Source organism: Vipera berus (genome assembly GCF_964194415.1).
Source record: "Vipera berus genome assembly, chromosome: 16".
In the NCBI taxonomy this organism is placed as follows: Eukaryota; Metazoa; Chordata; class Lepidosauria; order Squamata; family Viperidae; genus Vipera; species Vipera berus.
In genome coordinates this window covers 1,667,053-1,693,000 of record NC_138219.1, presented here as the reverse complement: position 1 = coordinate 1,693,000, position 25,948 = coordinate 1,667,053, and the positions used below count along the sequence as shown (strand labels likewise).

Here is a 25,948-nt window from a genome sequence, read left to right as displayed (position 1 = left end):
TAGGGGGTTGGACTAGAAGACCTCCAAGGTCTCCCCCCAACTTTGTTATTCTGTTAAATGGGTTTCTTTTACCAAGAAGAGGGAGCCAAGGTGACAAGTCAGGTAAGACCTCCCTTTAGGAAGAGAATTGGGGCAAGAAGAAGATCACCTCCTAAGTCATCGAGTCTGTTCTTGGTGGTCTTGGTCTCCTCCTCCTCCTCCTCCTCCTGCCGCTTCAGGAGTTGGGGGACATACAGAGTTCTGTTTCTTGCACATCTCCTTTTGGTGGGACTGGCATTTTGAGTTCCCCTAGCACTGAGGTGTAGGACAGGTGCAAGGACCTTGGATCCAGCTCTTCATGGATTCTTTCCCCCCCTCTTTTGGTGAAGTCTGGTGTGGTCCCTACAGAGGAGACTTCTCTGCAGAAACACCAGCTGCTCTTAAGAAACTGTAGTTGACCCTTCCAGCTTTTGGTCGGTCTAGTGTGGTGTTTCCCAACCTTGACAATCCTCTCTCTGATAGGGCCTATTTAACTAGCTAAAAAGGTAAAAAGGTAAAGGTTCCCCCGCGCATGCGTGCTAGTCGTTTCCGACTCTAGGGGCCAGTGCTCATCTCCGTTTCAAAGCCGAAGAGTCAGCGCTTGTCCGAGGACGTCTCCGTGGTCATGTGGCTGGCATGACTAGACACCAAAGGTGCACGGAACGCTGTTACCTTCCCACCGGAGTGGTCCCTATTTTTCTACTTGCATTTTGACGTGCTTTCGAACTGCTAGGTTGGCAGAAGCTGGGACGGGTAACAGGCGCTCACTCTGCTACGCGGCACTCGGGATTCGACCCGCCAAACTGCCGACCTTCCGATCGACAAGCTCAGTGTCCCAATCCACTGAGCCACCATGTCCCTTATTTAACTAGCTAGTGTAAAATAAATGTAAAGTTTTTTTAATATATATTTACATAGGAGGAGACCATTTATTCACACACATAAGCACACATTCAGAGGAAGCCCTAAAGAGCCAGGAGACACCCCCCCTCCTTCTAACCAGCGAGAAAAGCCTTGAGATTTTTGACTTGAAGTCCTTCAGTGAAGAAAGATTAGATAGAGGCTGGGTGCTCTGTAACGTCTTGGAGATCTTCTGGAATGGTGGAAATGTTTCTGCTATTTGACAGGATGCTAGTAGGATGGTTGAATTGGTGGCCGTCACAGGAGAGTTAAAAATATTCAGAAAGGTCAAAAGTATGAAAGGTTGGGCCAAACAGCCAAACATACATTAACTTAAATCACCGGCACCACAGATTATATAAAAAGACTTTCAATTTGTATTGACTTGGTGTTTCATTCATAAAAAAGTCTTGAAATTAAAAAAAAAGCAAAACACATATATCTTCAAGTAACCCATTAAAAAAGACACTGGATGCAAATGTTTTGGTCAAAAACACGCCTTTCACAGGCAGGAAAATGCTTGGAATGGAACAGCTCTATCCATATCTCAGAAATGTATCTTCTGGGAAAATTGCGAGATGAAGTTGGAACATTTATAACATTATGAGTCCTGAAGGAAGGAAAATGGCAACAGTGTCAATTCAGTTTCCGAATGATCCAAGCCACATTTTGCAAAGTCCCCCCTCCCCCCATAGCTTCTTGGACATTATAGAGGTGCTCAGAGTTGTGAATGGGGTTTCCCCTCTGACCTTACCACAGCAAACTTCCCAAAAATTATTCAAGATTGCCTGTCACCCTTTTCCTTCTCAGAGATACAGAGAGACATAAAGATCCTTCTTCAAAGGAATGTCATAGTTGCTTTTCTCTTCATAGAAGTGACCCTTGAATTAGACGCATCCTGGATTTGCAGTTCACAGTTAACTAAATGTAGAGATGTGAAAGACGCACCTCTTGTTTAGGTGGATCATAATCCCGTAAGTGTAAGCTTACACCAAGGGATCGTTTAAGCCTGGAGGGCGAAGACTTAATGGCTTACTTTCGCTCAAGAGGAGGTTAAACTGAAGGATTAACACAATTCAAAGAACATCTAAGCCAATTTGAACTCCTGGTGTTTATTTACAATAAGGGATTCATTACAGGATAAATAGCTGGATCATCGGTTATGACAGGAACAAGAAAAAAATTGCTACTTCTGTTTGGGATGGCAAATCGTAAGTTTTGCAAAGGAGGAAATAATAATAGATTAAACATTACTCCAGATGATATAACAAATTGATACGGAACAATAAAAGAGCGTATCTAGGTCGTGGTTGGACAGTGGGGTCCTTGATGTGCTCTGGTGGTTTTCCTGCAGACGTTTCAGGGCCCAACTAGGTAACATCATCAATGCCAGAGGGAAGTAGGGTGTGCAGAGGAGGAGGAGGTCACAAAAGGAGGACAACTCTGGGGTGCTTGGTACTTTTTGCGCATAGTTGTTTTGTTACATATAATCTTATGCAGAATTGACTTGGGAGGCCGGTGTGTGGCGTAGTTGGTTCACATGGTGTGGTGGGATGGAGGGTTTGTTGTCACTGTGTGTTGGGGGGAGAGAGCACAGGGGGAGGCTCAGCTAATCTCAATGTACACATGTTGTACTTTGACAATAAAGGTTTATTTACTTATTTATTTACAGACATTTTATTATCCAACTAGGTGACATAATCGGTGCTAATTGAAGCTTAAATCATTGAAATTCCTCAACGTGGATTCCAACATTCAAACATTTGAGGCTGGTGATGTTACCAAGTTAGGTAATGAGATGTCTGCCAGAGAACAGCACCGAGGACCCCCCAAACTTGGAACAGATTGACAAGTATCTACCTACACTATGAGCCTTCTCTCCCCAGGTGTCTCTGCCATTGATCCCAGGTGAGCTTCATTTGCCCCCTGCCCCTTTGACCCATCTCTTCCGCCAGCAGTGGACATTTTCTTGGCAGTACCTAGTCAGAATTGGTCTGTTCCTAATCAAGGAAGCCCCTGCAGGTCAGGAGGTGGTTTTGAACCCCCTGGTGGGGTTTCCACTTGGACTATAAGAAAGGCTGAGCGCCAAAGAATGGAGGCCTTTGGACTACGGTGCTGGAGAAGACTCCTGTGAGTCCCTTGGACTGCAAGGCGATCAAACCAGTCAGTCCTAGAGGAGATCAACCCTGACTGCTCTTTAGAAGGCCAGATCCTGAAGCTGAAACTCAAATCCTTTGGCCACCTAAGGAGAAGGAAGGACTCACTGGAGAAGAGCCTCATGCTGGGAAAGATGGAGGGCAAGAGAAGAAGGGGACGACAGAGAATGAGGTGGCTGGATGGAGTCACTGAAGCAGTAGGTGTGAGCTTAAATGGACTCCAGAAGCTGGTAGAGGACAGGAAGGCCTGGAGGAACGTTGTCCATGGGGTTGCGATGGGTAGGACATGACTTCGCAACTAACAACAAGTTTCCACAAGAGGCTGAGAAGTTGCATTTAGCCCTTGAAAGACGGACATCATTTGCTTGGCAAGCAGTCGGGCAGTTGGTCACAAGGGTGGGAATTCAGGGAAAAGACGTATCACAAGATGTTACTCAAGAATGATTTGATGATCCCGTGGGGATTTTCAGCTTCTCCAGAGAACGAAGAGATGTACCACCTCATGCCCTTCTCCATAAGGATCGTGCAAGTTTCTGGAAGCCGGGGGTTAGCGAGGGCAGACCTCTTTCTTGCTCCCCATATTGTAATGTTGAAATATTATACACTAGTTCTTTTTATAATAGTTGCAAATCTACATTCTCCATTTTATCCCCCCCCCCATTTTGCAATTATTCATTCCATTTTGTAGCCTCTCTCTTGCTGAGTCTGACCCATCCAGACCATGACAATCTTCAGAGACCCAGTCAGGGTTTCCACTGTGACCTCCATTCAAACCAGAATAGGCGCAGAGAACTGGGTATCACCTACAGACTGATGATACAGCATCCTGAACTGGTGGATAACTCCTTCCAGTGGTTTCACACAGATGTTCAGTATGATAGGGAGAGGAATAAAGACCTCAGACACCCAGAATGGCAGTCCTCATTTGACCTCCCACTCAAAGAGCAGAACGTTATAATAAGCTGCATTCAACTTAGATCACAGAATAATAGAGTTGAAAGGGACTTTGGAGGTCTTCTAGTCCAACCCTCTGCCCAAACAGGACATCCTACACCATTGTGAACAAATGGTTTTTTCCCAGTTTATTTTTGAAAGCCACCCACAATCTCTGGAGGGAATCCCTTCCACTGGTTAACTGTTCTCATGGTCAGGAAGTTTCTCCTTAGTTCCAGGTTGCTTCTCTCCTTGATGAGTTTCCATCCGTTGCTTCTTGTCCTGCCTTCAGGGGCTTTGGAGAAGAGCTTGACTCCCTCTTCTTTGGGGCAGCCCCTGAGAGATTGGAAGATGTCGTCACCCGCTAGTCCTTCTCTTTGTTAGAAGAGACATTCCTAGCCCACTCAGTTGTTCATTGTGTGGTTTAACCTCCAGAACTTTATCATCTTTATTGCTCTTCTCTGCACTCTTTCTAGGGTCTCAACATCTTTTTTAAAAAAATTGTGTTGATCAGAATTGGATATAGTATTCCAAGTGTGGTCTCTTCCACTCCCAATTTTTGGAGGTGGTCCAGAAGGAGAGTCTTGTCAAAAGTGTCAAAACTTATGGTCCTGTTCCTCTGGTGCTGGTTTTGCCAGCAGGAAAGTTGGAGATAAGATTCCAGTCTTGGAAGCCTGGGGCTGCCTCCTCCTCTGTGTGTGTGTGTGTGTGTGTGTGTGTGTGTGTGTCATTCCAGAGCTTCTCGCCTGGGGTGGCCAGCCCTCTTTCCCTACCCCACCACCCCAAATTCCTTAAAATGGGGAGAAGGCAGTGACCCAGAATCTGAAGCAAAAAATCATGCTTGATTTGGAAGTTGCTTCTGTGTATCGGAGGCGTTTTCCTGGTTGCTGATGGTCGATGCTGCTCCTGTGATGGACGTGTTGTCCTGAGAGAGAGCTTTAATGCCCTGCAAGGAAGAGCAAAACCCCTTTTTTGGTCCAAATTAACATCCGTAGCCCTAAAGCAGATGTTTTTCAACCTTGACTACTTTAAGATCTGTGGACCTCAACTCCCAGAATTCCCCAGCCTGCTTATGCTGGCTGGGGAATTCTGGGAGTTGAGGTCCATAACTCTTAAAAGTTGCCAAGGTTGCACACCCCTGTTCTAAAGCCTCAAGTACAGTTGTTAGTGGTCTTTCGGAGGGAAAGAATCAAATTATAGCAGTCCAATTTAAAGCCAAAGGTAAAATGCCTGGGTTTTATCCACTTTTCTCCAAATGCTGCTACAATTGCAAAAGGGAGGCAGAATTTGACCCTTCCGATGAAACATAAAGTTCGTCACCATGGAAATGAGATATTTGGGGAAAGCTGCTGGAGTGACCAGAAGAGAGAAAATCAGAAACAAGACCGTAAGAGAAAGAATTGGCACAGTACCAACCTTAAGCTACACACAGAAACAGCAAATAGAACGATTTGCTCACCTGGAGAGGCTGCACCATAGCAGGCATGCACCAAAAGAGGAGCGGCTCAACGAACACGAGGCAGGCCCAGAAGAAGACGGGGAAGACAGCACCAGAGAGACAATACAACAGCATCAGGTAACAATGGCCAGGGTGCCAGAAAAGGAAGAAGCAGAATGTTGCGAAGGAGCAGTGAGAAGGGAGGAGGAGGAGGGAGAAGGAGGAGAATAAGGGAAGGGAGAAGGAGGAGGAGGAGGAGAAGGAGAAGAGAGGAAGAAGAGAAGAAGGAGGAGGAGAGAGAAGAGAAGGTGAAGAATTAGAATTATTAGACTTACTCTTGCAGCCTCTGGCTCCGGGTGGCAGCAGACCCTTAGGAAAGGCTCAGCTGAGGGACACCTGTCCATCCCCCTGGGGAGAAGCCATTTCTCTTCTGAAGAGGAGCCATCTTATACGTGGTCCTCGACATAGGACCACAACTGAGCCTGCTTATTAAGGTGGCGTGTCACGATGGCCAAAAAATGACTCAGTCACTTCATCGGCCAGTTTTTAACCCCTTTTTTGTGGTGGTCGTTAAGCAAATGCTGTGCTTGTAAAGCGATCGCTGTGGTTGTTAAGCGAACCAATGATTCCCTATGGGCACGGTTTTGTTAAAGGACCACTTTTGGGGAAAACCGCCATAAAACGTGGTCACATGACCGCAGGATGCTGCAAACAGCCTTAAATGTGACCACGTGACGGAGCAGATAGGCTTCGGTCGGGTGATCGTGGAGAAGGCCCGACCCTCGGAACTGGGTTGTAACCAGCCCCAAGGTAGGTCTGTTGCAACCTGAATGGTTTGTTAAGCAACTGGATGTGAGCCGAGGACTCTTTCTGTTTCTTACGCCATGCAGAAGACCAGGCAAAGGTGGGAGAGGAAATGGGGCTCCCGTTCCCCTCCCCACATGGCACAACCGGATTACCTCAGGAAGGAAGCTGACCTCTGCCATCTGTTCCACCGAAGGAGGCACCTCGTTCTCGGAGTCTGAAATGAGAATTCGCCCTGTTCATGCTCACGATGGAGAATGGGTGCTCCACCTACAGACCTGCTAGAACCACAACACCCAACATCCACCACCATTGAATGTGCTATCTACTGGGAGTTGGAAGTTGGCAAGGTTGGGTTCCCCCTGCTCTGATTTACAACCCCGATGTAGGAGATGACCAGGCTGAGTCCGAGGGGGGGAGGGAGGGAAGGGTCAAATGCGTCATCAGCCATGAGTCCCTTCACGCCCACAAGTGATCTAAGTCCAGCCCACCTCGAGTTCCGTTGACTCTTATCTGCCGCCAGTTTGTGTTGACTGTTAGTTGGCCAGATTCTTGTAGAGAGTGCAAGCTTGCAATGTTCATTTGAACGGTCTGGACTTCCTGATTTATTGTGCATGACACCCTGTTTACTGCTACATGAAAGCACAAACCCCCGATTTGCAGCACCCCAGAGCAGGCACCCAAGAAATGTGAATGTGGCCCGGCTGTGGCTCTTGATGAGGGCCGTGGTTACAAAGAGGATGTACCTGAAGATTCGTTGATGGACTCCATGCTGCTGTGGATTTCTGTCGGACGGGAAAGAAAAGAAACATGAATTCTTTGGGGAATCTGCCGCTTGCGTGCAGGCTGGGCTGCTGCAGGCATTATGCGGGGTACCCCACCCCCTGCCCAGCATCTTGCCCATGGGCAGGACCGATGGTTGTTTCATTGCCTAGTCATGCCAGCCTTGGATTGGGGTGTGAGGGTTGTGAAATGTCAGTCAAGGTCCTTCCCGGAGATCTGAAGTCATGGAGAATTGATCTGCCAGCAAGTAAACTTTGACCAAGCTATCTCTTCAGTGGTACTCCAGGGAGTCCTCACTTAATGACCAGAACAGTGAAATGGTTGGCAAGTGAAACCAAAATTGTGCTTACAATCTGACTTCAGCTTTTCTTTGCTTTACAGACTGCAATGGTTGTCAGAGTAACAATTGGTTGCAAAGTTACTTTTTCATCACCATTGTAACTGTGAATGAGGGCTTTATGAGGCAGTCACTAATCTGTAGTAATCTGGTAGGAGGCTCCAAGTAGGACATAAAAGGGACTGAGACATGACCTCTTGGCCAGCTGCTTTCTAAGTTTCCATTTTAAGGCAGGGGGGGGGGTTGGACTAGATGGCCTACAAAGTCCCTTTCAACTCCTATTCTATTCTATTCTATTCTATTCTATTCTATTCTATTCTATTCTATTCTATTCTATTCTATTCTATTCTATTCTATTCTATTCTGTTCTGTTCTGTTCTGTTCTGTTCTGTTCTGTTCTTCTGTTCTGTTCTGTTCTACTCTACTCTACTCTGTTCACTTATTCTATTCTTTTCTATTCTATTCTATTCTATTCTATTCTATTCTATTCTATTCTATTCTATTCTATTCTATTCTGTTCACTTATTCTATTCTATTCTATTCTGTTCTGTTCTGTTCTGTTCTGTTCTGTTCTGTTCTATTCTATTCTATTCTATTCTATTCTATTCTATTCTATTCTATTCTATTCTATTCTATTCTATTCTATTCTATTCTACTCTGTTCACTTATTCTATTCTATTCTATTCTATTCTATTCTATTCTATTCTATTCTATTCTATTCTATTCTATTCTATTCTATTCTATTCTATTCTATTCTATTCTATTCTATTCGACTTGTTTAGGTGCCAGTACTGGAGGTTGCATTCACACAATCTGGTTACTGAATTAATCCATAGTCTGCTTGCACTAAATTATAAACTGACTGGATGGGTTGAGCTGGAATTCCTGCTGAGGCAGCCTCCCCTAATCAGATTATCATGTGGCACAAAGTTCACCTGGCTATGCATGCATGACATTTTTTTGGCAGAGGTGAGTTTTTATTCCAAGCCACTGTCATTCCTGGTCAAATCTACACTGTTTTTTTTAGCCTTACAGAATCCAGAATAATGGAGTTGGAAAGGACTCAGAGGTCTTCTAGCCCAACCCCCTCCTCCAGCAGGAGACCCCGTGCCATTTCAGACAAATGACTGTGCAGTCTCTTCTGGAAGGCCTCCGGTGACGGAGCACCCACAACTGGTGCAGGGAAGCCGTCCCACTGATAAGATTGTTCTCACTGCCAGGAAATTTCTCTGTAATTCTAGGTTGGATCTCTCTCTCTCTCTCTATCCAAACACACCCTTCTCCAATAAATGGGAGTTGTGGGGGGTGGTGAGGATTTGCCTTGCTGTTGAGGGTACTTTCCTTGATCAAGAACATCTGGGGTCAGAGGGTGTCCCTTCTGCTAAGGCAATCAGCCTCAAATTTGGGAAAGGGAAGCAGTTGCAGGTAAGTTTGGCTGGGCTTTGTCCAACCTTTTTGGCCTAAAGCCCCTCCAGCCGAAGGAGTTTGCGAGATTGTCTGCCATCAAACAGGCAAGTGCCCAGCTTCTGTGGGAGGGGGATGTGGTCAACGGGGCTCTCCTCTTTTCTCTTTAAGTTGTATGGATTTCAGGCAAATGAGCGCAAGGGGGTTCCCGGAGATTCAGTGGAAAAAGATTAATTTTTCAAAAGATAAGCATCAGATGTGGCTGCAGCAGGAAGGATGTTGTTAACCGTGGCGAATTTAGAGCAGTTGTTTTTTTACACTTGCAAACTTTAAGATGGCTGGATTCTGAGAGCTGAAGTACAACCTTGGCAACTTGAAGACTTGCGGACTTCAACTCCCAGAATTCCCCGGCCAGCACAACTGGGAGTTGAAGTTCACAAGTCTTCAAGAGCCTGGGTGGAGCAGTGGGCTAATGCCTCCTTAAGGAACACCAGCTGCCTGCAATTAGCGCAGGTTCGAGTCCCACCAGGCTCAAGGTTGACTCAGCCTTCCATCCTTCCGAGGTAAGTAAAATGAGGACCCAGATTGTTGGGGGCAATTAAGCTGACTTTGTAATAATGCCGCTTGGGTGTGTGTGAAAGCCCTAATAAGCAGGCATATACATAGAAGGCTATTGCTAAGCACATTGATTTGTGCTTCTTAGATTGTAAGCCGCCCTGAGTCTTCGGAGAAGGGTGGGATATAAATGGGATTAAAAAAAAAAGTTGCCAAGGTTGGACACCCCAATCTTAAAGCACGCTGGCTGGGGAATTCTGGGTGTTGAAAACAGCCCATCTTCAAGTCATCAAGTCTGAAAACACTGATTTAGAAGAAAGGAAGACAGTATTTCTAAAACCTGGAATGAAATCTTAGGGAATAAAGGAATAACACAACTGGAAGGGACCTTGGAGGTCTTCTAGTCCAACCCCCTGCCCAAGCAGGAGACCTTATAACATTCTGGACAAATGGCTGTCCAAAGTCTTCTTGAAAACTTCCAGGGATGCAGCACCCACAATTTCTGGAGAAAAGCCATTCCACTGATTAATTGTTCTAACTGTCAGGACATTTCTCCTTAATTCCAGGTTGCTTCTCTCCTTGATGAGTTTCCACCCGTTGCTTCTTGTCTTACCTTCAGCTGCTTTGGAGAATAGCTTGACCCCCAACTCTTCTTTGTGGCAGCCCCTCAAATATTGGAAGGCTGCTATCATGTCCTCCCCCCCAGCCCTTCTTTTCTCTAAAAGGTAAAGGTTCCCCCGCACGTGCGTGCTAGTCATTTCCGACTCTAGGGGCCGGTGCTCATCTCCGTTTCAAAGCCGAAGAGCCAGCGCTTGTCCAAGGACGTCTCCGTGGTTATGTGGCCGGCATGACTAGATGCCAAAGGCGCACGGAACGCTGTTACCTTCCCACCGTAGTGGTCCCTGTTTTCCTACTTGCATTTTTACGTGCTTTCGAACTGCTAGGTTGGCAGAAGCTGGGACGAGTAACAGGCGCTCACTCTGTTACGTGGCACTCGGGATTCGACCCGCCAAACTGCCGACCTTCAGATCGACAAGCTCAGCGTCCTAACCCACTGAGCCACTGCATCCCTAGACACACCCAATTCCTACAACCATTTGTCATGTATTTTAATAATTGTTATTCATTAGTTTTGCAAATAAGTGTTCTTGCTAAAGAACAAAGAGTGTATTCTCACCTCTTCCTCTTTTTCGTCTGTACATTAAGAAGAGGAACAGCAAGATCACAAGAACGATCAAAGGTGGGACGATGTATTTAGCATAAAAAGACGCCGAGAGGTGTTTGCTGGTGATAGGCGGATCTATAGGAACCCAAAATAAAAGCAAAGTCAATTGGATCCTTCCCCAAACCCTACTTTTTTCTAGCAAAATTGCAGAGTGGTTTAAGCGTTTTTATGAAGCATGATTTAGGACACCACTCCCCAAAAATGACCCACCAGGCTGGTAATCCCAACCCAATTGATGGGCACCAGGTTGGGGAAAGTTGGGGTACGGATTTAACTCTCATCAACCCCAATCAGGGCATCCAGCACTGCCGGCCCAAAATACCTAACTCTGGTTTTATGGTGTATTTAATCATAGAATAATGGGTTGGAACGGTCTCTGCAGATCATCTAGTGTAGCCCAGATCCCTGACTAGAGTAGGGACTCCTACAGTAGGCAAGGATGCTCTAGTCGAGCTTCATCCCTGGTGATCATGTGCAACACACTGGCAGTTGTTGTCTTCAACTTCCTGAGAGTACAAAAGCCATCAGCCAGAGGAACAGGCTGCCACTGGAAGTGGTGAGGTTTTTCAACAGAGGCTGGATGGTCATTGGTCACAAAATCCTTGTCAGTCCTGCACTGGACAGAAGTTGGATTGATGCTGTTGTTGTTAGCTGCGAAGTTGTGTCTGACCCATCGCAACCCCATGGACCACGTTCCTCCAGGCCTTCCTGTCCTCTACCATCTTCTGGAGTCCATTTAAGCTCACGCCTACTGCTTCATTTGAAGCAGTAGGCGTGAGCTTAAATGGACTCCAGAAGATGGTAGAGGACAGAAAGGCCTGGAGGAACATTGTCCATAGGGTCACGATGGGTCGGACACGACTTCGCAACTAACAACAACAACAACTACTACTGCTTCAGGGACTCCATCCAGCCACCTCATTCTCTGTCGTCCCCTTCTTCTCTTGCCCTCAATCTTTCCCAGCATGAGGCTCTTCTCCAGTGAGTCCTTCCTTCTCATTAGATGGCCAAAGGATTTGAGTTTTAGCTTCAGGATCTGGCCTTCTAAAGAGCAGTCAGGGTTGATCTCCTCTAGGACTGACCGGTTTGATCGCCTTGTAGTCCAAGGGACTCGCAGGAGTCTTCTCCAGCACCATAGTTCAAAGGCTTCAATTCTTTGGTGCTCAGCCTTTTTTATGGTCCAGCTTTCACTGCCATACATTGCAACTGGGAAGACCATAGCCTTGACTATACGCACTTTTGTTGGCAGGGTGACGTCTCTGCTTTTTAGTGGCTGTCTAGATTTGCCATGGCTTTCTCCCCAGGAGCAAGCGTCTTTTAATTTCTTGGCTACAGTCCTCATCTGCGGTGATCTTTGCAGCCCAGGAAAATGAAATCTGTCACTACCTCCATTTCTTCCCCATCTATTTGCCAGGAATTGAGAGGGCCGGATGCCATGATCTTGGTTTTCAAGCCAACTTTTGCACTCTCCTTCTTCACCCTCAACAAGAGGATTGATAAAGAAGAATATTTGGTACTTTCTGAGCTTGGTTGTTTTCTCACATATGTTTCATTACTCAAACTAGGCAACATCATCAGTGCATGATGATTTCTAAATTCTGTGATAAGATTGACAAGAAATTGTACCACCAACATTAACCCAAACTCCACATCTGGAAATTGAAGAGCCTGGTCTTCTTAACTGTAGCATTAACCTTTGCTAAATATTTTGTGTTATCTACAAGTTAGACTAACACTCAAACTCTTGACATTCCACTCCACTACCTGTGGTTATATATTTTCAGGATATCTTCCTGGGTGAGTCATACCACATGAATTTTCTTCCTGTGCTCTCCTGTGCCATGGCCCCCTAGGATTGCAAACACCTTTCAGCTTAGAAAAGGAAGGTGGCCATGCCTTAAATTATTATTGTTGTTGTTATTATTATTATTATTATTATTATTATTATTATTATTATTATTATTATTATTATTATTATTATTATTATTATTATTATTATTATTATTATTATTATTATTATTATTATTATTATTATTATTAGGATTTATATACCGCCCCTCTCCCGACGGACTCGGGGTGGTGTACAGAGCAATTAAAACACTATATACAACACATAATATACAAAATTAAAATAAATTAAACCAAGTAGCCCTAAACAATAAAACATGTTCTAAAATGTAAAATTTAAAATTTAAAATCTAAAATCCCAGTCCCTCAGGCAATAGCCAAGTCTTCAGGTCGCGGCGAAACGAGCGAAGGACGGGAGCCATCCGAAGCTCCACCGGAAGCTGATTCCAGAGGGCAGGCGCGCCCACAGAGAAGGACCTCCCCCTGGGGGCCGCCATTCGACATTCCCTGACTGACGGCACCCTGAGGAGGCCCTCTCTGTGGGAGTGCACAGGACGATGGGAAGTTAACGCCGGCAAAAGGTACTCCCGTAAATAACCCAGACCCCTGCCATTTAGGGCTTTATAGGTCATCTATAAATGCCATTCTTGATGCCTGCCAGGTGCTCTGGCTCTCCTGCTTTTGTTAACAAACATAATTTTAATTAAACAGAAATAGAAAAATAGAAAAACTGTAGATCCCTTGGTGCTCTCTGAGCTTGGTTGTTTTCTTGCCGCCGTTCCATTACCAAACTAGGAAACATCATCAGTGTTGGTGAGTGTGGGGTTTTCTCCCTATTTTTTTTTTTTTTTTGCCGGCTCCAAAGATGGCGGACGCGCTGGGGAGAGCTCCGTAGCCCCCAACAGTAAGGCGTCCCCCCAGGAGCCCCCCAGGGATGTCAATGGTCCCCTGGGGTGGGGCCAGAATTTCGGGCAGATGAGCTGGGCAATTATGCCGCCCGCTGCCTCCCGAAACAGCTGCAGGGGTGCCGGGACATCCCCGCCCCGCCGCCTGGGCCGTTGGCAACCGTTATAAACGGGGCCAGCACCTCCGCCCTGCCTCTACCGCTTGTCAAACTGCCGGGCAAGGGCGGCGCCTCCGCGGATCAGCTGTGCGGCGGAGGCCCCGGCGGCAAGGATGGCAGCGGCTGCGGCGACGACTTTCAAGCCCCCAGGCTGGTCGTTGATCCAGGGAGCCTGGCAACGGCGGTGGCGGTGGTGGCGGGGCGTCTCCAGGCCCGCCCCTGGCCATCCAGGAGGGGCCGGAGGCTCTGCTCTGCCCCGGCCCCCTGACCGGCTCCCGGGTGACGGCGGCGTCTCCGGGCTATCAGCGGAGGCGCCGCGGACCAGCTGGACCAGCTGGGTGGCGGAGGCGGAGGCATCTTCGGCGGCGCTGGAGATGAGAGACCCGCCCCTGGACCACGACAGCCATGGCAGCCATCCAGGAGGGGCCGAAGGCTCTGCTCTGCCCCGGCCCCCTGACCGGCTCCCGGGGACGGCGGCTTCTCCGGACTATCGACGGAGACGCCGCGGACCAGCTAGACCAGCTGGGTGGCGGAGGCGGCGGCATCTTCGGCGGCGTCGGCGACGAGAGGCCCGCCCCTGGACCACGACAGCCCTGGACCACGACAGCCGTCGCAGCCATCCAGGAGGGGCCGGAGGCTCTGCTCTGCCCCTGACCGGCTCCCGGATGGCGGCGGCATCTTCGGCGGTGAGAGCCCAGCGAGCCCTGGTCTGCGGTCTCCTCCGATGCCGATCACCGGGCAAGGGCGGCGTCTCCGCAGATCAGCTGTGCGGCGGAGGCGCCGGCAACGAAACCAACAGCAGCAGCAGCGGGCAGCGGCGGTGTCTCCGAGGATCAGAGGAGGCGCCGCGGATCAGCTGGGCGGTGGAAGAGGCGGCAGCGAAGACGACGGCGGCCGGGACTGCTTCTCCAGGCCTAGTCGTTCGCCACCCAGGGGCCTTGACAGCGGCGGTAGCACTGACGGCGTGGCATCTCCGGCCCGCCCCCTGTACCGCTACGGCTGTTGCAACAATCCTGAACAGGGCCGGAGCTGCTGTTTTTGCCTCGGCTGCCTAATCTGCTCCCGGATAGCGGCGGCGTCTCCGAGTGCCAACGACTCCTCTATGCCCTGTACGACGGAAGCGGCGGCAACGAAGGCGAAGACGGCGGTGACAGCCTCTCTGGGCCTTAGACCGTTTTTGCCCAGGGGCCTCAGACAGCGGCGGTAGCGGCGGCGGCGAGGCATCTGCGGCCACCTCCTCGAGACACCTTGATCGGAGACGGCAACAGCAGCGGCATGACACCAGGGACTCCCATACCTCTGGGAGGCCACGCTCCGGATGGTCCCCAACCAATAGGGGCCATGGAGCTGCGGCCGGGAACAACGCCCAGAGGATCAGGGAGGGAACTGTTTAGGCGGCTGAACCACCAGAGCTGACGCCAATTAATGGATCCCCCATCCTGCCTTCTGCCCGCTCTCAATCATCCTTGCCCATTCTCTCCCCACAGGACATAACGGGCCTGGGTGCTAGCCACGGTGGCAGAGTGGCTGGGCCTTACACCTGCAACCCCATAGAGGTGAGAGCTCTATGGGGTATGCTTCACCCAGAGTACGTTCTGGACCACCTCCGGAAGCAGAGACACAACCCATCGTGAGAGGATGAGGAGTGGCCTGCTTCTGGGGGTTCGCCCGGCCAAGTGGCAGTGGCAGGGCGACGATCCAGAAACGCACCTACCCGACTCGACCCTCCTGCAAATTCACCATCCAGGGGACAGCCTTCCCGGAACCACCTGTGACTATGCTCGTTCAATACTCTAGCACAGTACTGCACGCCCTCAGGGGTTCCCCACTCTCCTGGGTGGGACCCGCCTGCATCACATCCAATCTTGATGACGGGCCCAACCACTGGGCCTCTGAGAGATGGCCGGGCAGGGTCAGGGGCCTCCAGCATAAACCCAACAAGAGGCCCCTGATTAAGTTCCTAGTTAAGTTTTTTGTGGGGTTAGGGAGGGGGGAGGGAGAAGACTATGGTTGCGCGGGAAAGGCACGCCTTCCAGCCACCATAACGCATGCCAGGCCCACGGCCGTTCGCGACGGCGTACAACGAGGACCAGTCGCCGATAACACCCAGTGGCGTACTGACAAACGTCCCATCCCTAGGATGGTGGGGAATGGCAGAAGGTGCACAGACAGAGGGCCGTATCGTCACCGGGAGTGTCATCTCCGCTCTGTACAAGCGGTGAGACGCTCCGACCCTCTGTTCTCCCCCGGAGGACCCGGGAGCAAAGGTGCGCACCCTCCCATGCTAAGGCTGGTCTACCTGAATGCAAGGTCCGTAGCTAACAAAGCTCACCTCATTCGTGACCTAGTGGAGAGTGAGCATGCGGACCTGGCCTGCATCACGGAAACCTGGCTGGGCCCAGAGGGGGGTGTTCCTCTGGTTGACCTCTGCCCGCCAGGTTTCCAGGTACTGCACCAGCCCCGGGCTCATGGGAGGGGCGGGGGAGTGGCAGTTATCATCAGGGAATCCCTTAGCCCGCGAGAGACCACCGTCCCTCAGATGGTCGGGTGTGAGTCTCTCCTACTGAGATACGGCCCAGGGGCGCAGTTGGGCCTGCTGCTGGCGTACCTACCACCTAATCGTGCAGCGGCGGCCCTTCCCGAGCTACTCGATGTCCTCTCAGGGTTGGTGGTTGAATTCCCAAGACTCATGGTCTTGGGCGACTTTAACCTACCGTCCCTGGGAGGATCGTCCGAACTGGCTCGGGAGTTCATGGCTTCCATGGCGGCCATGGACCTGTTGCAAATAATTTCTGGGCCGACTCATGAGAGAGGCCACAACCCAGACTTGGTGTTCTTGTCTGGACGGTGGCGTGATGATATCGGTGGGGGTGCCACAACTGTTACGCCCCTGTCATGGACCGATCACCACCTCCTGCGGCTAGACTTCCCCCTTGCCACCCCCCACCATGGGTGCACGGTGCCAGTCAGATGGTACCGCCCTAGGCGCCTAATGGACCCTGATAAGTTCCAGGCAGCGCTTAGGGACACGCATGCACCCCCTGCTCACAGCTCGGCAGATGCCTTAGTGGAAACCTGGGAAAATGCAGCCACGGAGGCTCTGGACCGAGTTGTACCCTTGCGGCCTCTGACCCGGCGCAGATCCCAGCGAGCCCCATGGTTCACCGAGGAGCTCCGGGAGATGAAGCGTCGGAGACGGGGCCTAGAGAGCCGTTGGAGATCCAGTCGATCCGAATCCGACCGATTGCGACTAAGAATCCTCACCAGGTCTTATCTCACTGCGATAAGGGTGGCAAAATCCAACTACTTTTCCACCCTCATCGCGTCCGCAGATAATCGCCCGGCTGCCTTGTTCAGGGTGACTCGCTCCCTATTAAACCAAGAGGTGAGGGAGGAACCCTTGCAGGGTCGAGCCGAGGAATTTGGTCAATATCTGCTGGATAAAATTGCTCGGATTCGAACTGGCCTGGACTCCAACTGGGCTGAGATGGAAGAACAAGACATGGACAGTCTTGTCGACGTCATCTGGGAAGAATTTGATCCTGTAACTCCTAAGGAAGTGGACAGGATTATGAGAAGGTTGAGCTCCTCCACATGCTTACTGGACCCGTGCCCTTCCTGGCTGGCCTATGCAGCTCGAGAGGGGACACGAGGCTGGTTCCTAGCGATCATCTCTGCTTCTCTGAGTGAGGGTCACTTCCCCACCGCCTTGAAGGAGGCGGTGGTGAGACCTCTCCTCAAGAAGCCCACCTTGGACCCATCCTCTTTGAACAACTTTCGTCCAGTCTCCAATCTTCGCTTCCTTGCGAAGGTTGTTGAGAGCGTGGTGGCGCACCAACTTCCTCAGATCCTGGATGAAGCGGTTTATCTAGACCCGTACCAATCGGGTTTCAGGCCGGGCTACAGCACGGAGACGGCATTGGTCGCTCTGATGAATGATCTCTGGAGAGCCCGGGACAGGGGCCATTCCTCTGTCCTAGTCTTATTAGACCTCTCGGCGGCTTTCGATACCATCGACCATGGTATCTTGCTGCGACGCCTCAGGGGACTGGGAGTGGGAGGCACGGTTCTGCGTTGGTTCTCCTCCTTTCTCCAGGGTCGCTCGCAGTCGGTGCTGACAGGGGGACAGAGGTCGACCCCGAGGCCTCTCGCTTGCGGAGTCCCTCAGGGGTCGGTCCTCTCGCCTCTCCTGTTCAACATCTACATGAAACCGCTGGGTGAGATCATTCGCAGTTTTGGAGTAGGGTACCATCAGTATGCTGATGACACCCAGCTTTTTATCTCAACTCCAAACAATATCAGTGATGCCCTAGACGTGATGTCCCGCTGCCTGAAAGCGGTCCGGGAATGGATGGGGAGAAACAGGCTTCAACTGAACCCGGACAAGACTGAATGGCTGTACGTACCGGCAAGCCAGGATATTCAGAACGTCCCACTGCTTAACATTGGGGACAAGTTACTTCTCCCTGTTGATAGGGCCCGCAACCTGGGTGTCCTCCTAGACTCGCAGCTCTCCCTGGAAGACCACATAGGAGCTGTGACCAAGGGGGCCTTCTCCCGGGTTCGACTAGTTCGCCAACTACGGCCTTATCTGGACCTGGATTCCTTACGTACAGTCACCCATGCCCTTGTGACCTCTCGCCTAGACTATTGTAACGCTCTCTACATGGGGCTGCCCTTGAGATCCACTCGGAAGCTTCAACTGGTGCAAAGTGCGGCGGCACGGACACTCTTGGGAGCCTCCCGATACTCCCATATCACACCTCTCCTCCATGCGCTGCACTGGCTTCCGGTTGCCTTCCGTGTGAAGTTCAAGGTGCTAACAATGACATACAAAGCCCTACATGGCATGGGTCCGGACTACCTACGGGAGCACCTTCTGCCAATGTCAGCACCCCACCGTCCTGTGCGCTCCCACAGAGAGGGCCTCCTCAGGGTGCCACCGCTCAAGGAATGTCGGCTGGTGGCCCCCAGGGGGAGGGCATTCTCAGTGGGTGCGCCAGCCCTCTGGAACAGCTTACCAACCGAAATCCGGATGGCCCCTGACCTCCGTACCTTCCGTCGCGACTTAAAAACTTTCCTGTTTCAGCAGTCCGGCCTGGCATGATAGCGTTAATTGGGGCCCCAGTTTGTTTTCATTAGTGTTTCTTATTATTTTTATTGTTCAATCTGTATACATTCCTTCCTCTGTACACCGCCCCGAGTCCCTCGGGAGAAGGGCGGTTTATAAAAACTAATAAATAAATAAATAAATAAATAAATAAATAATATTTTGCTCTGCCAGTAGTGAGGTGTGCTTTTCTCCTTGGTAGTTCCTTAATTAGGTTATTGTTTTTCTGTTTGATTCTTTTTGTCTGGTGTTAATCCCTGCTTAGCTGGGTGTTGGTAACTGGAAAGGATATGTTCTGATCTTTGTGGTTCCTTCTTAGCTTTATTAATTGTCTTTTTGCAATGGCATGTAAATGTAGTTTATCCCTATGTGTCGGTTGATGACTGATTTGTCAGAAGGCCAAATTTCTAGGAATCCTTTAGGGTTTTTTTGGCTTAGGATAGTTTCCCAGTGGAAAGTATGGTTGAGATTCTTCATCTGTTGTGAGATTAAAGAGTTTTCATGGTGTCCTTTGGCTGCATTCATAGATGAGCTCTGCTCGTCTTCCACCTGTTTGTCCTACCTAGTGGCTGTTACAGTCCTTTCACTGTAGATTGTGGATGGTTTTTGCTTTTATTGCTTGGGCTTACTGGGTGTTTTGGTTTACTTAAGACCCTTTGAAGGGCTTTAGTTGGTTTCTGTTGGCAGTTTTATCTGCAGAGTTCTTTGAGGACGAACAAGGATGAATAAGGAACATCTAGGAGCGTTTAACCCAGAGTCATTTTGAGTACTGAGATGAGCGATATATAAATGTACTAAATAAATATTTACAAATACCATCACTATAATCCTAAATATAAATATAATTTATAAATATCATAAATCTCCATCTTCTTCTAAATGGATGTTTTTGACTGGCACGGCTACTGCAGCAGCCATGTTGTGTTTGTGTGCCAGCCTTTGCCCTCACAACTTCAAATGTACCCCCGTTGGACAACCCCCAAACATTGCTGTACCCCCGGGTGAAGCCCTCTGGTGCATTAACATCACCGGTTTTTGTACCAAAATCTGCGCTCACCCTGGCAATGCTCCTTCAGCGAAACCACGCTGGAACTTTCACCTGCCTGGTTGCGAACGGTGCAGATATAGTCCGGGACACCTTGCTGTGGCTTCTGGGCGACGTGCAACGTCTGCGCCGTGGAGAGAACCTCGCTGCCGTTGACCTGGAGCCAGGTGAAGTTCAGGTGGCCAGCTTCCTCTTCTGGCACGGCACAGCTGAGGAGGACCTGGCAGGTCCCGTTCTGGGCATGGACGGTGATGGTGGGGGCCACCAGCTTCCCTGAAGGAGCCAGGAGGGGGAAGAATTAGTGGGTGCAAGTCACTGTGATGTGGGGACAACGTTTGGGGGAGAAAGGAGGCCTCCATTTTAAAACTATAAACTTTTCTTTGAAAATATTTCCACCATCAATAAATTCTAATATATCTTTTTTAGAACTAAGGAGAAACTTCCTGACAGTTCTTCTTCTTCTTCTTCTTCTTCTTCTTCTTCTTCTTCTTCTTCTTCTTCTTCTTCTTCTTCTTCTTCTTCTTCTTCTTCTTCTTCTTCTTCTTCTTCTTCTTCTTCTTCTTCTTCTTATTCTTATTCTTATTCTTATTCTTATTATTATTATTATTATTATTATTATTATTATTATTATTAATCAGCATCTGGATTTTGTGCTTGTGATGGAAAATAATGAAACTTTGGCTGATTAGATAAGTTTGTTGTTACAGAAATGGTTCTCAACTTGCTACAGTTCATTTAATGACCATTTGAAGTTACAACAGCACTGAAAAAAGTGACTTACGACTGTTTTTCACACTTACGACCGTTGTGGCATCCCCCCCCCCCATGGTCACGTGATAGAAATTTGGATGCTTGGCCACTGGTTCGTGTTTATGACGGTCGCAGCGTCCCGGGGCCACGTGAGATCCCCTTATGCGACCTTCTGACAACAAAGTCAGTGCGGAAGCCGGATTCATGGAACAACTGTGTTACTGCCCTAACAGGGATTCATTTAGAAACTGCAGCAAGAAAGGTCATAAAATGGGGCAAAACCCGCTTAACAACAGTCTCGCTTAGCAACAGAAACTTTGAGCTGAATTGTGGTTGTAAGTTGAGGACCACCTCTATTATTGTACAAAAATGATAAGTTGAAACGTTACTATCTTCTGTTGTGCTACAAGGAGTCAGAAGTCAATGCCGTTTTCTTTTCTTTTCCCCCTTCTACCCCACACTTTCTCCTCTTCCTTCCTTTTTTCCTCCCCTAGATTCCAATTATTTCCATTTCCTTTGTATTTTATATTCTGGTAAACTAAATAAAATTTCAGTCACGGAGAATAAAGAGCCCGGGGTTGGACTAGGAGACCTGCAAGGTCCCTTCCAACTCTGTTATCCTTTGGTTACAGCTGTGCAACCTCAGGGAAAGCGGATGGCAGCGTTGGCTCTCTTGAGAAGAGGACAAGGCCCTGGGATTTGTATTCCCTCCCCCCTCCTTTGGAAGCTTACTGGCTTTGTAGTCAGGGCTGCTTTGCTCCGTCAGGAGAGGGCCGGTTGTGCTGACCACCCACGCTGATCTCCAAGGGGTGTTTGTCTCATTCTCTGGCACCGTCTTGTTGCTCCTGGTGAGCCCGTCTTGAAATTCTTGCCGAGACCCCTTTGAGCCCTCTTTGGAGTCGTGATCCACCCCTTGGAGGGCTGGAAAATAAAAATGACATTGCAAGGTATCACTGCAAGGTCTCCAGCGAGCAGAACATCTCCCCTCTACTTTAAATAATTCTATTTTCAATCTTTTTTCAGACGTCTTGATGGTGTTCCAAAGCTGTAAATGAGATCCTGTTGAAATCGCACACGTCTGGATGAACCAGGCTGCTAAAACAGGCTGCTATTTAGCCAACATTTAATAAATTAGTCAGAACTGAATGTGCAGCCAGCCCTGGGTGATAAAACATGTCATCTGTTCCTAACCAGGATCTGCTCCATGCCCCGAAGGTTGCATGTTTTCAACAGATACTGCTGCCTCCCCCAGATGCGCTCCATCTCAAGGTAGGGTATTTTTCTCCCAAGTACCACAATTAATAATAAAATAGAATATTACCGGTAAATTAAATTAAATTAATTAAATTAAATTATTAGGGAGAGGACCTTGCAGGTGCCAGGCAAAATGCCCATAAAAATACTGATGGTCCCAATCCTGTTTATCTCCAGGAGTGACCCCTCTTCTGCAACCGGACCTTGCCTAGGCCTGGGGATGGAGGTGCTGGGCGTCTACAGACTGATGTTGCAATTCCCACACCCAGAGGGAGTGCGACACACAAACAGGGACACTTCAGCGTTGTGAAAAAATGCCACCCTACCATTCTGAAGATGATAGTGCCTGTGTAGGCGTTTGGATCTCAGAATACAGCCTCCGATTATTATAGGTGATTACAGATAGTCCTCGATTTACGACTATAATTGAGACTGGAATTATGGTCGTAATTCTAATGCTAAGCACATTGATTTGTGCTTCTTAGATTGTAAGCCGCCCTGAGTCTTCGGAGAAGGGCGGGATATAAATGGGATTATAAAAAATAAATAAATCATGCCAGTTGCTAACAGAGTCACCACTTGACTGCACCGGATTTTTACAACCTTTTTTGTGGCAGTCGATAAGCAGATGCCGTAGCCATTAAGTGGATCATTTTAGCCATGGAGTGTTTTTTGTTGGAAATCAGAAGCAAAGACTAGTTGCCAGCGGAAAAACAACAACGAACAAACCCACCATCAATGGGCCCCGCTGTGTTCAGACAACTCATTAATCTCAGTTAACAAACTGACCCATTTTCTGAGTTTTCAGTCCTTTGAACCCTAAACCCTACTTAAACAGGATTTCCACACCTGGCTTGACTACACACACACACACACACACACACACACACACACACACACACACACACACACAGCTGCAAAGGGCAGAAAAACACCTTTCATTTTAACCAAACTTAGCATTTTGATGGAAATGAAGCGGCTGGCTCTTTAACACAAATGAAGCCCGCTCTAAGCGTTCAACTCTTTAAATTTCTTTCCTGCTCTCCTCTTTTTTTAAGCTCTTTTGTGATCTGATTCAGACAGGGAAATTTGGGGGGGAACGAAAGTGTGGGCGTGGTTAGTTGAATTTTTAATTCTCTCTTTTTCAAACTGCTCGCGAGAACTTCTTTCGACACCCTAAAAAAAGGCCTGGCTTGCTCCACCTATGAAGCTCAGCTTCGCTTTTGGAAAAGGGCTGGTGGTCCTGTCACACAATCTGTGCTTTCCTGGGGTTCAGCTTTTGGTTTTGGGTCGGCTGCTGTTGGCTGGGGACAGAGGCCCCAGACCCCTTTCTTTCTCTCTCTCTCGGAGTTCCTCCTGGGTTAGGGGAAGTGAAGCCCAGAGGAGTCCCAAATTCTCCTGCTGCCAACCTGGCCCGACGTGTTTGTCCTGTTCCTTCCTCTGCCGGAGAACGTGGCTCTTCCCTACCCCAAAACCTTTCTGACTCGAGAACTCACCTGCAAGAGGAAAGAGGGCCACGATCCAAAGCTGCCACATGCTTCCTCTGTTTTTTCGTGGCCCAGGTGGGACAGAAGGAACCGAGAGAGTTCCTCTTTCAGGGTCGCGTCGCTTCCTCTTTGCAGAAGGAAGTCAAGAAGATCTGAAGAAATCTCAGCATGATTAAGACGGGAGTTGTACGTGCCTCTTCTTGCCCTTTTGTGTTGCAGAGTTGGCTCAGGCGCCTGGCCATGTCCAGGCTGAGCTTCCGTCGCTGAACCTGGGAGTTCCTCCCCTGAACTGTCCCGAGAGCCCCCTCAGCCCACCCAACGGGCCGTCTTTCCAAGGAGGTTCTCCCCGTCTTCTAAACTGGGGGTCTTTGTGACTTTGGACTTTGGCTCCCAGAATTCCTCAGCCAGCCATGCTGAGCTGAAGTTGAATTCTGGGTGTTGAAGTCCACAAGTCATAAAGTTGTCAAGGTTGGAGACCCCTGTTCTAAACCTTCTCAGGTTTTCTGCTGAAAATCTGCCCCCCCTGCGCTGTCAGCTGCCTTGCAGAGAAGAACATGGAGGTCCAAAGTCCAGGATGTGGAACACCCCTCCTCCTCCTCCTCCTCCTCCTCCTCCTCCTCCTCCTCCAGCCTGCTGACCTCAGGGGAACATGAAAGAGGAAAGGGAACACACATTTATTTTATTTTATTTTATTTTATTTTATTTTATTTTATTTTATTTTATTTTATTTTATTTTATTTTATTTTATTTTATTTTATTTTATTTTATTTTATTTTATTTTATTTTATTTTATTTTATTTTATTTTATTTTATTTTATTTTATTTTATTTTATTTTAATTCCATTTATATCTCGCCCTTCTCCGAAGACTCAGGGCGGCTTACAATCTAAGAAGCACAAATCAATGTACTTAGCAGTAGCCTTCATTCTATGTATATGCCTGCTTATTAGGGCTTTCGGGGGGGCCCAAGCGGCATTATTACAAAGTCAGCTTATTGCCCCCAACAATCTGGGTCCTCATTTTACCTACCTGGGAAGGATGGAAGGCTGAGTCAACCTTGAGCCTGGTGGGACTCGAACCTGCACTAATTGCAGGCAGCTGGTGTTACTTAAGGAGGCATTAGCCCACTGCTCCACCAAGGCTCTATGCAAATACATGCAAATACAGAGGAAGGGAAAGCTGTGCAGATAGGCGAGTGGCTTTCTGCCTTTGGATGGAGGCAGCTGGATAAGAAGAGAAGCTGATCCACTTGGTAAAGTTTGTCAGACACCCAGCTCACGTCCCACCCCCGCCACAAACAGCAGAGCCCAAAATTGACTCCCTGCAGCTCAGGGGACGTTTTTGGAACAGGTTTTTGCAAACTCTGCAAGTGGTGTGATTCAGGGTCAGCCTGTGGGTTCGGCAGTTGGGTCAGACGATTCAGAGGAGGAGGAGGACGGGGGTGTTGGAGAGGTTGCTGAGGGGGTTGGAGAGCTTGCTGATGAGAGCCCTCAGCCAGGCCCCTCCCACCTGGTTACGACGCAGACCCAGCTGTGTGAGCCTGACAGCGTGGATGAAGATGACCCACAGCTGGCCCTGTTCAAGGACGCCCGACGCAGGAGGCAGTCAATCAGGAGTAAACAGAGGAAGGCAATGGGGCACCTCGGAAGGAGGCAGAGAGAAGCCACGCCCTGAACTGTATAAAAGGGGAATGTGTGGGAGGGCTGGTTTGCTGAAGGCAGCCGTTTGAATAGCTCCTGTTTCATGGTTCATGTTTGCTCTCTTTGCTCTGTTTGCTCTGTTTATGTTTTTATGTTAATAAATTTGGCAGGCTTAGTTCCAGCCTCTTGCCTTCTTGTAAAAGGGGTTGTCCCTGCCTTTTCTGCAGGGCCGGTAGCAGGCTGGTACAGAACAGCAAGCTTTAAATGGGTGGACTTCAACTCCCAGAATTCCCCAGCCAGCATGCTTAACCCTAACCCAGTGGTGGGATTCAGCCATTTTGCACCACTTCGGCAGAACCAGTAGCTAATTTTTTGCTGCCTAAGCCCAGAATGGGCTTCCAGAAGCAGCATCCACACAGGGAACCAGTTGTTCCCATATTTGAATCCCACGACTGCCCTAACCCCAACTAAAGAATAGAATAGAGCTGGGAGGGACCTTGGAGGTCTTCTAGTCCAGCCTCCCCACTCAAGCAGAAGAACCTATACCATCTCAGACAAGTGACTGTCCAGTCTCTTCTTAAAAATCTCCAGTGATGGAGTGCTCATGATTTCTGGAGGCCAGCTGTTCCACTGGTTAATTGTCCTCACTGTGAGGAAATTTCTCCTTAGTTCCAGGTTGCTTCTCTCCTTGATCAGTTTCCAACCATTGTTCCTTTTCCTACCCTCTGGTGCTTTGGAGAATAATTTGACCCCCTCTTCTTTGTGGCAGTCTCTCAAATACTGGAATACTGCTATCATGTCACCCTTATTTCTTCTTTTCTTTAGACTAGCCAAACCCAAGTCCTGCAGCCGTTCTTTGCATGTTTTAGTCTCCAGGCCTTGGTCATCTTAGTTGCTCTTCTCTGAACTTTTTCCAAATTCTCAACATCTTTTTTTGTGATATGGTGACCAAAACTGGCTGGAGTATTCCAGGTGTGGTCTCACTAGGGTTTTATAAAGCGGTACTAATACTTCGCGTAATCATGATTCTGTGCCTCTGTTTATACAACCCAGGATTGCATTAGCTTTTTTGGCTGCTGCTGCACATGGCTGGCTCATAGTTAAAGTCCATTAGGACTCCAAGGTCCCTCTCACAGTTACTGTTTTTAAGCCAGGTCTCGCCCAGTCTATACTCGTACCTTTGATTTCTCCTGTCTAA

General features: G+C 48.7%; 1 protein-coding gene across 4 annotated transcripts; it reads right to left on the bottom strand.

The window, feature by feature from the left end:
- Window positions 1-1,278: 1,278 nt before the first annotated feature.
- Window positions 1,279-24,707, bottom strand: LOC308675125 (SLAM family member 5-like). 4 transcript variants are annotated; one of them, XR_014028068.1, is made up of 8 exons: window positions 23,120-24,706; window positions 21,102-21,290; window positions 19,632-19,892; window positions 10,506-10,628; window positions 6,996-7,034; window positions 6,405-6,466; window positions 5,781-5,927; window positions 1,279-1,528 (listed from the first exon to the last, which is right to left on the bottom strand). XR_014028068.1 is itself a non-coding variant. In XM_081340128.1 (7 exons), the coding sequence occupies exons 1-7, from the start codon at window positions 23,157-23,159 to the stop codon at window positions 4,843-4,845; spliced, it is 825 nt and encodes a 274-aa protein (XP_081196254.1). In that variant the 5' UTR covers window positions 23,160-24,707; the 3' UTR covers window positions 1,279-4,842. The 4 variants fall into 4 exon arrangements, 3 of the variants coding, with proteins under 3 accessions (XP_081196254.1, XP_081196256.1, XP_081196255.1); XM_081340128.1 differs by lacking the exon at window positions 5,781-5,927 and having other exon boundaries at window positions 1,279-4,953; window positions 23,120-24,707; XM_081340130.1 differs by lacking the exon at window positions 5,781-5,927 and having other exon boundaries at window positions 23,120-24,704.
- Window positions 24,708-25,948: the final 1,241 nt, after the last annotated feature.

What these genes read in the sequence shown, in the direction of transcription:
- LOC308675125 (XM_081340128.1), bottom strand. Translation starts at nt 23,159, where the DNA reads ATGTGGCAGCTTTGGATCGTGGCCCTCTTTCCTCTTGCAG. An exon ending in CAGACGAAAAAGAGGAAGAG is followed by an intron (nt 7,035 to 10,505) that starts GTGAGAATACAC and finishes CCCGTCCGACAG; the next exon opens with AAATCCACAGCAGCATGGAG. An exon ending in AGGTCAGCTTCCTTCCTGAG is followed by an intron (nt 4,954 to 6,404) that starts GTAATCCGGTTG and finishes TCTTCCTTGCAG; the next exon opens with GGCATTAAAGCTCTCTCTCA.